The 13,229-nt window shown below is 46.7% G+C and overlaps 1 protein-coding gene across 1 annotated transcript; it reads left to right on the top strand.

Moving 5' to 3' along the window:
- The first annotated feature begins 4,348 nt into the window (after nt 1–4,348).
- Nucleotides 4,349–9,207, top strand: LOC109782898 (fimbrin-4-like). Its single transcript, XM_020341535.4, has 14 exons — nt 4,349–4,540; nt 4,647–4,817; nt 4,925–5,172; nt 5,312–5,483; nt 5,969–6,007; nt 6,115–6,183; nt 6,274–6,390; nt 6,765–6,976; nt 7,127–7,285; nt 7,352–7,551; nt 7,709–7,875; nt 8,081–8,177; nt 8,385–8,476; nt 8,578–9,207. Exons 1-14 carry the CDS (start codon nt 4,454–4,456, stop codon nt 8,884–8,886), a joined length of 2,139 nt encoding a protein of 712 aa, XP_020197124.1. The 5' UTR covers nt 4,349–4,453; the 3' UTR covers nt 8,887–9,207.
- Nucleotides 9,208–13,229: the final 4,022 nt, after the last annotated feature.

Genomic DNA, 13,229 nt, shown 5'->3' with positions numbered 1-13,229 from the left:
CCAACCGGGACTAAAGCCCCTCCCGTCCGCCAGCTGTCGACCGAGCGCGCTGGGCCCAGATAGTTGGTCGCGGGTCTCCTCCTGAACCGCGACTAAAGACCCCTTTGGTCGCGGTTCGATTATTTTAGGGACTAATGGGGGCGTATGGAAGCCTCTTTTTCTACTAGTGTCTTATGGAGGAGCTATGATCGTTTGCCGAGGTGGTTGATTACATGTTGTCTCCGACAAGCCATTGAATATATTAGTGGGATATCATGCTTATTTCATGTCATTTTTGCATTATTTTAAAATTTAGACTAACCTACTAATTATTCACTACTAGGGAAAAGCTTATAGGCAGACGCTTACTAGTAGCGAGGGTTTATAACCCTCGCTACTTCTACTTACTAGTAGCGCGGGTTTTTACCCCTCGCTACTACTAAGTTGATAGTAGTAGTGCGGGTTTTTAACCCTCGCTACTACTAAGCGGTCTCTACCGTGCCCCCCGGGACATGCCATAGTACTAGCGAGGGGTATAAACCTGCGCTACTACTAAGTTGATAGTAGTAGCACGGTTTTATACCCCTCGCTACTACTAAGTACGAGGTAGGTGAAGTCAACATATCCTCGGCCGAATCCCTCCTCTCTCCCTCACTCTCCCCCCTCCCTCCATAGGCTCTCCCATGGTGCTGCACACCTCCTCCTCCATGGCGCTAAAAAAGGGAGGCTGACTCGCGCCGCCGGCGTCCCGGAGCTCGCCGGTCTTCCCCGCATCTCCATGCCACCACGTCGGACCACCTCACCACCGGCGACAAGCCCCGGGCGCCCTCCATCTCATTCCTTTCTTCCTTGTTTCTCTTTTTCCCTCTCCATGTCCCTCTGATTTTACTCACCTCCCATTCCCATGCCTGCGCAGGTCGTCGACATGGCCAACGAGGAGCTCTCTGCCTTGGCCGTGAAGAGGACCCTCACACCATCGTCTTGCTCTCCTCTGCACTGGATCTGGTCCCTCTACAACAGTCGTCGCTGGATCTGGTCTCCGCTACCCGTCCGCACCTTCGGCGACCCTTCTCGTTGCTGGATCGAACCATTGACACCATTGACAGCACGCACGGGGTCAAGAATTTTTTTTTTTTGGTTTTTGAAATTAATAGTAGTAGCGCGGGTCATAGTCATGCGCTACAGATAGTTAGTAGTAGCGCATTTCGAACCCGCGCTACTACTAACACACGTAATAGTAGGGCGGGATGCACCACACTACTACTAGTTAGCTATAGCGCCGTAGTAGTAGCGCAGGCACCCGCGCTACTACTAGCTTTTTACCCGCGCTACTACTAGGCTTTTTCCTAGTAGTGATTATTGAGAAGGCAGTCTCCATGTTTTAACGTGTGTGGGTATATGAACCTTTATGGACTCCAAAAAATCTAAGAAAAATTCAAGAACATTTTTCACCAAAGGATGAAGCCTGCCAAGGGTTGACCAAGGGGGCACAAGGCGCACATGCATGGGGCCCACATGCACCACTAGCCTTGGGTGTGCCCCTGGCTATATCTCGTGCAATTTTTCATCACCGCCACTTTGTAATCCGAGGCGAAACTTCTACAACCCTATGGCGCTGGAAATTCAGTTCAAAGCCATTTGATGTCTCTAACGTATATATAATTTTGTATGGTTCATATGCTACATTGTATCAATTACATACACTTTGAGTATACTTTTTATTGATGTTTATTGGACAAACATATTAATCTAGTGACTAGTATCAGCTCATGTTTTTGGTGTTTTTAGTATTTCAGAAAAACACCACATAAAAGGTCTGAGGAAAAACAAAAAAGTGGTCTTGAAAGTTTTGTGCCAGGAGAGGACCAGTGGGGCAGACCCTACACCCGGTGGGCCTCATAGGGTGTAGGTGTCCACCTCAGGGGCGTCAGTGGCATGTGGGCACCCCCTCAAGTGGCCTCCGGTGCCCGGTGCCCGATGACCTATTACATCCAGCGAAACCTCTACTCTAATTATCGAGCAATTTTATTCCGACGTCAAATCGCGTTTCCGAGGTGATTTTTGTTTTCGGCTCTGATCCGGAACTCTGTGGGATGGGGAGCCATCTTCATCATCACCAACCTCGTCGCGCTCAAAGATGAGTTGAGTAATCCACCCCCTGGAGTACATGTTTATGGTAGTAGTCAGAGTTGTAATCTCTCTCCATCTTGATGTGCTTAGATGTTCAATACAATAGTCAAATGTGTTGTCCTACATGATTATGGTTAATCTGATGTATTTGTAGCGTTGATGTTGATCATGTGATGATTATGGTTAATCTGATATATCTATACCCCTATATAGTGTGCGAATAACTTTGAAAGATGGTCGTTGGATGAAGCCAATTCGACGGTCCAGAGATGGCAAATCCGAGCACTACCGACCGTTGGATATCATCTGCATTCCACCAGATTTTGTCACATGTATAATCTAGAAGACTCCATGGTTGAACTTAAGCATAATGCACAAACTTAAAACACAAGCACTTCTCCTTTGTTCTAGAATCTTTCGTATCGTAATTGCCGATTTTTTTTCTACATGAATTGCCATTATTTGTTTTTTTACTTTACGCTTTACAACGCACAATTCCATGAATCTTTAAATAGATTAGCTTTTTTATAAAAACTAATTGATTTTGAATGAGATGAACTATAAGAATTAAATAAACATCTACATCATGCATATATGACTCAAAGCTTACATGCTATAATGTGGTATTTAATTATAATTTGGTTGATCTTATTTGATCTATAGATGTATATTTCTTTCTAGTTGCTTGTCTACTCTTGTTTATATTTCCACACATGCAATTGAGTTTTTCTTCGAATCTCATATTCAATAACCAATGCAATTATAACACAAAAATATAAAATGAATTATGAACATGAAAATATAACAATACATTTATTATTGCCTCTAGGGCATATTTCATACATTGGGGTAGTCATTGGTGCTGGCATCTACTCAGGCGGTCCTCAATGGTGATGTGTGGTCGTGATGACCGCTTGCTTCGGTTGGTGCAGTTCGCCATTGATGAATACAAACGGAGTTGTGGCCTGGTCTCGCATGTTGGCAATGGCTAGGCCCCCTACCTAGGGCTTGTGAAGGTGGCGTGGAACAAGGCTCTGAGCGAGAGCTTTGATTCGAGGAGGGTCGTTGCCGATGATGATGGTGCTCAAGGGCATCTTTCTCCTCCATGGAGGCATTGTTGAAGAGTACTTCCTCAAACACTAGGTTTGTGGGATCGGCAGTAGTTGCTGTTGGTTTGGCGGGATCTTTTACCAAGTTTCGGTGGAGTAGTTGCCTGGAGGTGTGGGCTGAAGCTTTTGGTCGATGAGGGTCGATGTTGGCAACGTCGGTGCCCACAGGCGCCGTTTCCCTTCTTGAAGGTGTTTCAGAAGGCCTCGTTCTCAATCACTCTGGATGGTGATCGTGTTTCGTGATGGTTGGATGCTTCCAGGTCAGCGTCGGTGTTATGGTTGTTGTAATGTGGTTTTTGACATAGTTTTCCTTATAAACCGGATTAATCTTTATATCTTTCTCAGTTTTTCCAATCTACATAAATTGCTCGAACACCCTCTTGACAAGGTTATGTCAAAAACAACTTTTATGATGTTTGAGATGTATTGTACTTTCAGTAAACTTTTATAATAGGCCAAATCCTTTTCGCAAAAATGAGAGTAACATCCTTTTTAAAAGCTGTAGACATGAGATTTCCCAAATATTCAAAGAATTGATAAAAAAAAAGCAATCTATACCTACTATTAAAGGGAGGTGATATTCTTGGTTTCGTCCCGCTTCATTTGGTCCCGCTTTAGTTAATTTAATGTATGCTATTTGCTTTTGTTACTTGTCACCTGTTTTGGCCCAACGGAAGAAACCCTTCTTGCGGCGCACTGTAGCCCAGGTCCGGAGAGCTAGCAAAAAATAAAATTGCCGATGTGAGGGTTTGATCTCATGACCTGCCAACCGGTCACACACAATTTGTCCAACTGACCCAGCTAGAGATATCAGAGAAATTTTTTTCTCCCGTTACAACACACGGACCTTTTGCTAGTAAAAAATAAAGCGAAGAGATCATCCTATTCCTTGTCCCCACCGTCTCCCGTCCCCGGCCCCCACAAAATCCGGAACGCAACAGAAGCCTCCCCAATGTCGTAAGCTAACGAGAAAAAGATTTGGCGCAAAGCCAGCAAGAACATCTCCCACAATTCGACCGTGTGCCAAAGGCGCCACCGCCACCACCCCGCATCCTCCCGTCGATCGATTACGTGCTCTTCCGGCGATCCCTTCCTCGTCAATTCGATCCCCCAATGCGCGCGCGAAAGGGACGATCGATCCCCGCATTTCCTATTTTGATCTGAGGTCCGCGCGTCCCGCAGCGGCGTTCGCTAGGGCGCTCCCAAGAATTGGGCTCCCCGCCGGAGACAGATAGATGTCCGGGTTCGTGGGGGTCGTCGTCTCCGACCCCTCCTTGCAGGGCCACTTCACGCAGGTCGAGCTCCGATCGCTCAAGGCCAAGGTCACGCCCGAATCCGCTGCATTTCCCGCTCCCAAATTCCCAATTGATTATGCCCATTGCGGTTCCACTCCGAATTCCGAAACGCAATCCTGTCGTGTGGTTGCAGTTCGTGTCTCTGAAGAGGGAGTCCGGCCATGTCACCACCAAGAACCTGCCGGGTCTGATGAAGAAGCTGAAGGGGCTCAACGAGGTTGTCTCCGAGGAGGAGATTGCTGCGTTCTTGTTGGAGGTTTGCCCCGACAGCGACCAGGAGATTGAGTTCGAGCAATTCCTTCGGGTACATCGATGGAGGGGACAATCATGTCATTGGTTCTTTTCAAGTGGTAATTTAGGAGTGCTTGATTTCGATACCGTGGGTTATATGCTTGATACGTTGTGCTGCAGGAGTACCTGAACCTGCAGGAGAGGGTGAGCTCCAAGGCGGGTGCGAGCGGGAGCAAGAACTCGTGGTCGTTCCTCAAGTCGAGCACCACCACGCTGATCCACCACAGCCCCAACCAGGCAGAGAAGTCGTCCTACGTCGCGCACATCAACGCGTACCTCGGCAACGATCCTTTCCTGAAGAAGTATCTGCCGATCGACCCCGCGGGCAACGATTTGTTCGACCTCGTCAGAGACGGGGTCGTGCTCTGGTGAGATGCTGATGCTGGGGTTTCCCACCTGCATTGTGTTGGTTCTTACAGATATGGCAACATATAAATGATGCACTGTTGTTTTGACAGTCCTGTCTAATGCTTGCTTATTTATTTGGTCACTGGATAAAACGGTCAGTAAATTGATCAACGTAGCGGTGCCCGGGACTATTGATGAGAGAGCCATCAACAAGAAAAGGATCCTTAACCCATGGGAGAGAAATGAGAACCATACGCTTTGCCTCAACTCTGCAAAGGCTATTGGATGTACTGTCGTGAATCTTGGCGCTCAGGACTTGGTGGAAGGAAGGGTATGCATTCATCTCTTACCACCTGTGGCGGTACATTTTTATTCTAACTATTGATATGGTAACCAGGTTTAATCGATGTCTGTATTTTCCTTTTGTGGTATGTGTGGATATGGATATGATTTTACCGACGTTGTTATCTAATCTCAATCTGCTTTATGCTCGGTTACCATGAAAATCTTACATTCATCTCACAGTTGTTTTTCTTGTTCACTCTGCTGTTAATTGTGCTGCACATTTTCCTTTTCTTCTCGTGTCTCCAAAAATTTAAGGTTGTGTAGAATACATCTCCAGGAAATTTCTTTTTTTCCGATGGACATCTCCAGGAATTCATTCTGTAATGTATTTAGTTATTTAACCATCATGTACATGTACGTTATAGATACCTGCACCCCCCTTATGTTTAATCATCAAATCATTTTCAGTGCAAAATAGTAAATTAATTAAAAGAAGGGTAGTAATGACTAACCCTATCCTTAATATTGCAGGCTCATCTAGTTCTCGGGTTGATATCTCAAATTATAAAGGTGAATCCTGAAATCCCCAATGTATGCTACTATGATGCAGACAGACTACATAAAGATGTGTATAACTGTCCTATTACACTATTTAATATATATTTTCATGTAAGTAGATACAACTTTTGGCTGATCTAAATCTTAAGAGGACGCCACAGCTGGTGGAAATTTTTGATGACAGCAAGGTATTACTCTTGTCACTATGTAATGTCGTTTATTGACATAATATATTTGTGTTGGACATATAACATTTTGTTTTACTTATTATTGTACAGGATATAGATGAAGTGCTGAGCTTATCACCTGAAAAGTTACTACTTCAGTGGATGAATTATCATCTCAAGAAAGCTGGCTACAAGAAAATTGTTACCAACTTCTCCTCAGATATCAAGGTTCACGCAACAAATAGGCTTGTCTCTTCCAGAATTTATGTGTAACTGCATGTTTGGTCCTCTTACTTTCAAGGGAACCACCTGAGAAACATATATGTACTGCTTAGTGTTGCATGCATTAAACACTATTTTTTGACGCGTCATTAAACAGTATTTTGGGGAAGCAAAGTCTGAATACTTTGTCTGCTGCAATCTGTAATATGCAAATGGTGCAATCCTTCTAGATTCCTTGTACAAATTCAGTAATGCCTCATGCATGATAGAAACGTATTTTTCATGTGTGGTGCCAACAAAAACATATCTTCATTTACTGCTCCATTAGTCTATTATTAGATGCACAACAATCAATTATCTTACAAGGTAGGCTTGTACAGGATGCTGAAGCCTACGCCTATCTTATCAAAGCTCTTGCTCCAGAGCATTCCTCTATACTTGCATTTGACACCAAGGATCCTGCCGTAAGAGCGAAAGTGGTACTTGACCAAGCAGAGAAGTTGGGCTGCAAAAGATACTTGAGCCCAAAGGATATTACTGAAGGCTCCCCAAATCTCAACCTTGCATTTGTTGCACAAATATTCCAACATAGGTGAGAATTACTTGTCTGCTCTTTGTAGGAACCTTAGTTATCAAGCCTGTCTTTTTATTACGGTCTGCATACTGAACGCGTTCTCATATCCTTAGTGGTTCTGTGATGCCATTTCATGTTCACCAAAGTAGAATGATTTTTTACATGCAGAAACGGTTTGAGTACTGACACCAGACAGGTTACACTCACACAAACATCATCGCGAGATGAGGTTATATTGTGCCGAGAAGAGAGAGCCTTCCGAATGTGGATCAACAGCCTTGGAATTGCGACATACGTGAACAATGTGTTTGAAGATGTTCGAAATGGGTAAGCTTTTGACGGAGGCATGTCATGCTTATCTGGAACAGATGAGTGATGTAAATGTCTATGCAGGTGGGTCCTACTAGAAGTGCTCGACAAAGTCTGTCCCGGATATGTCAATTGGAAGCTAGCGACAAAACCTCCGATAAAAATGCCATTTAGAAAACTGGAGAACTGTAATCAAGTTATAAATATTGCAAAGGATCTGAAGTTTTCCATGGTGAATCTAGCTGGAAATGATATTGTTCAGGGAAACAAGAAGTTGATTGTTGGTGAGTTAATTTTACCAAAATGTGCATCGTGGTAGATGACTGTTTAACTGTCATAAAAAGTAGCACATGGACATTGATAATGATCCATCCTCCCTTCTTCTATTTTCTTTTCTAGATGGAGTTGCCATATTAAGTATCATCTCACGTCTTATTTCAGCACTTCTATGGCAATTGATGAGATTCAATATCCTCCAGCTGTTAAACAAACTGAGATTCCACTCTCAAGGGTCCCAAGGAAAAGAAATAACCGATGCTGATATCTTGAGTTGGGCGAATAACAAAGTGAAGGTTTCCGGGAGAAATTCTCGAATGGAAAGTTTTAAGGTGATCTTTTATGATTGCACATTGCCTTTCAGCAGCAGTTGAGCTTGCAGAAAAATTAACAGGGGACCAATAAGTGTAATAGAATATTTGACAAAGATATTTTGTGTCTATGTTCTGCCCCTGCCTAAACAATCAAAGCTCTGCCCCTGCCTTTTCAGTTGTCATATCTGTCCAGCAAACCCTCATAATTCTCTCTTTGCTTCAGGACAAGAACCTATCGAGTGGAATTTTTTTCCTTGAGCTTCTCAGTGCTGTAGAGCCAAGGGTTGTGAACTGGAAGGTTGTATCGAAGGGTGTAAATGGTGCGTTCTTCGTCCACAAATGAATTGATTTTCCTTTTACCTGCTGACCTTTTAACTTAAGTTATATGTGGTCTCTCCCGCAAAAAAAGAAAAGAAAAGTTATATGTGTTTTATTTTGGCGCATCATGAGAACCGAATGAAATCATGCCCCGTATATCTTTTGCAATTCCTTCGTCCTCATTCGCGCATACCCTTTTACTGTTGCAGATGATGAGAAGAAGTTAAATGCAACCTACATCATCAGTGTCGCACGGAAGCTCGGGTGCTCTGTTTTTCTGTTACCAGAAGACATCATTGATGTAATGGGCCATTGCTATGAAATAAACAACATGCTATATATTGCTAAAGGTCAAATACATAATTATCTTTATCTTATGATGCTAAACTAATTCTCGTACAGGTGAATCAGAAAATGATCCTAACATTGACTGCTAGCATCATGTACTGGAGTCTGCAGAAGCCACAGCAGCCTGAAACATCCGAACAGTCAGAATCATCTTATGCTGCTTCTGATGCTGCTTCCGATATCGCCTCAGAGGATTCCGCTTCGATAATAGCACCATCAGAAGGAGAAGAGGTGAATTCATTGCCTGATAGAGCATCCAACATGCCAACTGATGATACTAGTACTTCAGAGGCTCCTGCTGCTGATACTAGTACTTCAGAGGCTCCTGCTGATGATACAAGTACTTCAGAGGCTCCTGCTTGAGTTTTTTGCCTCATAGTCCAACTCCAACTTAACCACAATTGACAATATTTCAGACACCAGGACGATGTGAGATCGTGACTACAGAATGATGATTTAGAATAGTACTTTCCCTCCCATCATTTTTTGTTTTCCTGTCTCGCTCACAGAATAGATCTGAGCAAATTTGTTATTTGTATTTGTATTTGTATTTGTATAGTTTTCTTACTAAGTGCACATAAAAACAATCCAGTGTATAGGATTATGCTGAATATAGGTTATATTTGTTCACTAAATTTTGCTCTTACTCTTACAATACAAAAGGTCGGTCACTTGAGCTGTTTACCAACTTAAAGTTGTTGGCTTTTGCTAACAATCGGTCGAATGTTGTAAGGATGAATTGTCAATTGCGCATTCCAAGATTCCTTTATGTTTGTTTTGTTCCCGTTTTTTATCTGTGGTGGATTTGTTAACATGGTGGTTAACCATATTATGCAAGATGGAAAATAAATTGAAGTAGTAAGTATTTCTAGGGCAAGAATTAGATAACATAGGAATTGGAGAAGAAAATAATGAGATGTCAGGATGCTAAAACACATAACTGTCTTTTAGTGGTGCCCCTGGATACTTTGAAACGATGAGATATAGTGGAGGCACATAGAAGATTTGATGCGGAGCATCCTACGGTCATCCCCATGTACACTACAACTACTCCCGAGCCCTAAGTGGACATACGACGAGACCTCAAGCATACGCCATTGGACACAAGGTGAACCCGCTCCTAAATGCTTCCCCTTTCCATTCATGCGAGACGTGGTTACTACCTAATGCAAAGGCACTGTGTGTGCTCAGGATCCGAGGAGACGACCATGAAGATGCTCGAAGCATAGTACAAGTCCACACGGAAGCGGAGCGACAAGGGCCTCAAGTGGAGTTGCCGCGGAGCTACAGCGGCCGGGCATCCGGCAGGAGCCCGGACATCCGGCGCCACCAACCCGAAGAAGTCCAGAGAAGAACGGACGCCAGGTGACTCTACACCGGCCGGACATCCGGCGCCTGGTGACAGGCCGGACATCCGGCATCGCCCCGGAAATCCGGCGCGAGGAGTCCAGGACCGAACAGAGACCGGACCCCCGACAGCCCGGACATGCGGCACCCCCTCGAACGCCCGGACATCCGGCTCGACGCCCGTACGTCCGGCACCTGCGCGTGCCAACTGGCCAGAGAGCCATGTAACCTCTCCCTCTCTTACCCCTTCGTCCCTAGACTATAAGTAGACCATCACCCCCCTCTTTTTAGGGTTAGCAAAGATTAGAGCTCATTAGAGATAGAGCTTTGCTCATCCATTTGTACCCCTACTCTATTGGAGACCAAGGCCTCCTAGGAGAAGATCCCCCAAGTGGATTCAAGACCCCGTCTAGGTAAGATCCCTCGTGGATTCAAGACCTCAACTCCTCACAGATTGGGATGAACTAGCTACCGTTTGTATCGTCCTTTGTTAGATTTGGATCGAGTATCTCTCCGTGTGTATGTGGATCTAGCACATGTGTGATCGTTTCTCGTTGATTTGACTGTTTCCTCTTGTTTCCCCTCATGTTTTCCCTTGTGTGTTCATCGTGATCTTCGTGAACCCCCCTCCAAATCGTGAAAGATCGGCCCCTAGGGTTCCACCCTACATCATCTTGGTATCATGACCCACATTGATCACAAATTTGGAGTCCTCCCCACCGTTTTCTAGCCTAATTTTGCTTTGTTCTTGCCCAATTTTGAAAATCCCCACCAAAAATAGCCCCAATTTTTTTTGTGATTTGTTGGTTTGATGAGATTTTGTTGGATTTGATCCATGTATTTGCTGTGTTACTAGTGGATCTAGATTCTCCCCAATTTTCCTCACTTTCCATCCACGAAATCTCCCCAATTTTCCCTTTGGAATCATCAATTTCCGCCCCAAATCGAGTTTCGTAGTCCAAATCCCGATCTGGAATCGTCAGGCCGGACATCCGGGCCATCGGCCCGAACATCCGGACCCCAGCCGGATATCTGGCTCCCGAAGCGCAAAGTCGCGCGCGGTTCTGGACATTGGGTTCCGGATTTCCAGCCTCGCCCCCGGACATCCGGCCCCTGGAGCATCCGCCTCCTGTGTTTCAACGTTTTGACCATAACTAATTCATTCGGAGTCCGATTTTGACGTTCTTTAGCTCGTTTTGAGCTATTGACATCCCCATCACACAAAAATACTACCATCACCATTTGACTCCATCAAAATTTTGGAACTTTGGCATCTTTGCCTGTCTACACCACATCATCCGCTATACCACCATAAACTTCCGCAACCTAACACATTTTGTTCCCCATAGCATTTGAGGTTGTTTGAGTTGTGGCTTGTGTCTCCTAAGGTATTTCGGCTACTTAGGGACCGTGACTTCAACTCCGACAACATGTATAGCCCCACCATACTATTCCGCCATCTTAACCCATTTTGACTGGGTTTCCACCAATACTTCCGCAACCACCACCGCATTCCCACTACCACCATTTGACATTTGACGTTTGAGATTTTGATTTCACGGTTTTTCTGTTTCCTAAGGTGTTTCGGCTAATTAGGAATGGTTCGACATTGAGGACACCGCCACTCATCATTGCCACGAGGTCGTCATCGAGAACGACCACTTCATCATTATCCGTCCTTGCTTACACACGACAAACCGTTGATGGTAGCCTCGACGACATCCATTGTACATTTCTTCTTGCCATTGCATTGTTAACCCCTAGCCCATTTTTGCGTCACTTGCCTATCGAGACTAGCCATTGAGTATTGTCGGCAACGTTACTTGTGCACTTTAGTGATCATCGATCCGCCCTTCCATTGCATACATACCTCATCTTGGTATCATCATACCATCTCTTGTGTCACAAGGTTGTTCCCGGATATACATAATTGCTATCTTAGTTTGAGCATTTTGCATAGTGGCCATATAAAAAAGGGATTTTTATTTTCGTGCCCCAGGTTCCTTAGCTCTACTCATTCATCCCCACTCTGTTAACTTTTGCTCACTTTTCCCCACTCCCTTGCCAGAAACCCTCATAACTGGGCACAACGGACGTTGCCGTCGGGTCAAAGGCTTTGACTGTTAGCTGACGAGTGGGGCCGCGTATACGTGGGCGCATGCAAGACCGCGGTCGTGGGGTAGCACATCATATAAAGAGGGCAACCACCTCCATCGCCCCTACCATTTTCCCCAAATCCCTCGCTGCGCCCAATGCGTTTGGGTCGGCTCGTGTGCCCAACGCTGGCCCGACCCATTTTAACGACGCCGACAAAAAAACTGTGCATGCATATTTAAAATAAAAACAACTTAATTAAACATTAAATCCGGCCTTAGGAAGGCCAGCGAGAGTCCACGCGTCCACATTAGCATTAAAAGAAATTAAAAACAACCTAACTACAAGGCGGCGCGCTGCCCAGCGCGCCCTAGGCGTCGTCGTCGTCGTCCTCGGGTGGGTGAGGTCGATGAGCGTCGGCGCAGGGCCGGCCCAGGGGAACACTGTGTTCCAGGCGGCGGCGATGTCGGCTGCGGGCAGCTGTTCCGGCGGGGGCAGTGCCGGCGCGGGGGGCTGTGCGGCCGCCTGTGCAGCCGCGGCTTGGCGCACCTCCTCCTCGGCCTTGCGTGCCTCCTCCTCGAGGTCGCGCTCGAGCATCTCCTCGTACTCGCCGCGACGGCGCTCCTCGGCGAGCCGTCGCTGGCGCCACATCTCGAGGTACGCGCTTCCTGCTCCGGGGTCGCCCCCATCCAAACCGGTGGCGCGGACACCCACTCGCGCACCACTCCCGTCCAGGAGAAGCGCGCGATGGGCTCCGGCTGCGGATCCGGGTCGGCCTTGACAAGCCGTCGGGGAGGGGACGGCGGGGCCATCAGCGGCACGACGCAATCGCCGGCCTCGGAGAGGGCGAGGGCCTGCGCCATGGCCGCCTCGTAGCGAGCCTCTTCTTCATCCACCGCCTCCACCCTGCGCCTCTCGTCCTCCTCGCTCTCGCGGTAGACCGCCTCAAGGGCCGCCTGGTCTTCCTCCCGGACGACGAGCGGGGGCGGCGGCACGCTGCGGTCGACCTCCTGCACGGTGCGTCGCCTCGCCTCCTCGTGCTCGAAGGCGAACCACCTCGCCCAGTTAGGCGAGTCGGTGGCGTAGGTGGCGTCACGGTGCTGCTTCGGCGTCAGCATTGCCCGCCGGCGCTGCACCTCCTCCGCGTGCGCCCTAGTCGACCGCGGCGGCGCCGGCACTGGGATCCTCTCTGGATCCAGATGCCAGTCGTGCGGCAGGGTGACGTCAGGGTACGACAGAGGGACGCGGTGCTACCAGTGCCACTC

The sequence above is a fragment of the Aegilops tauschii genome, chromosome 7 (genome assembly GCF_002575655.3).
Source record: "Aegilops tauschii subsp. strangulata cultivar AL8/78 chromosome 7, Aet v6.0, whole genome shotgun sequence".
NCBI lineage: Eukaryota > Viridiplantae > Streptophyta > Magnoliopsida > Poales > Poaceae > Aegilops > Aegilops tauschii.
This window is presented reverse-complemented; position numbering and strand designations above follow the sequence as displayed.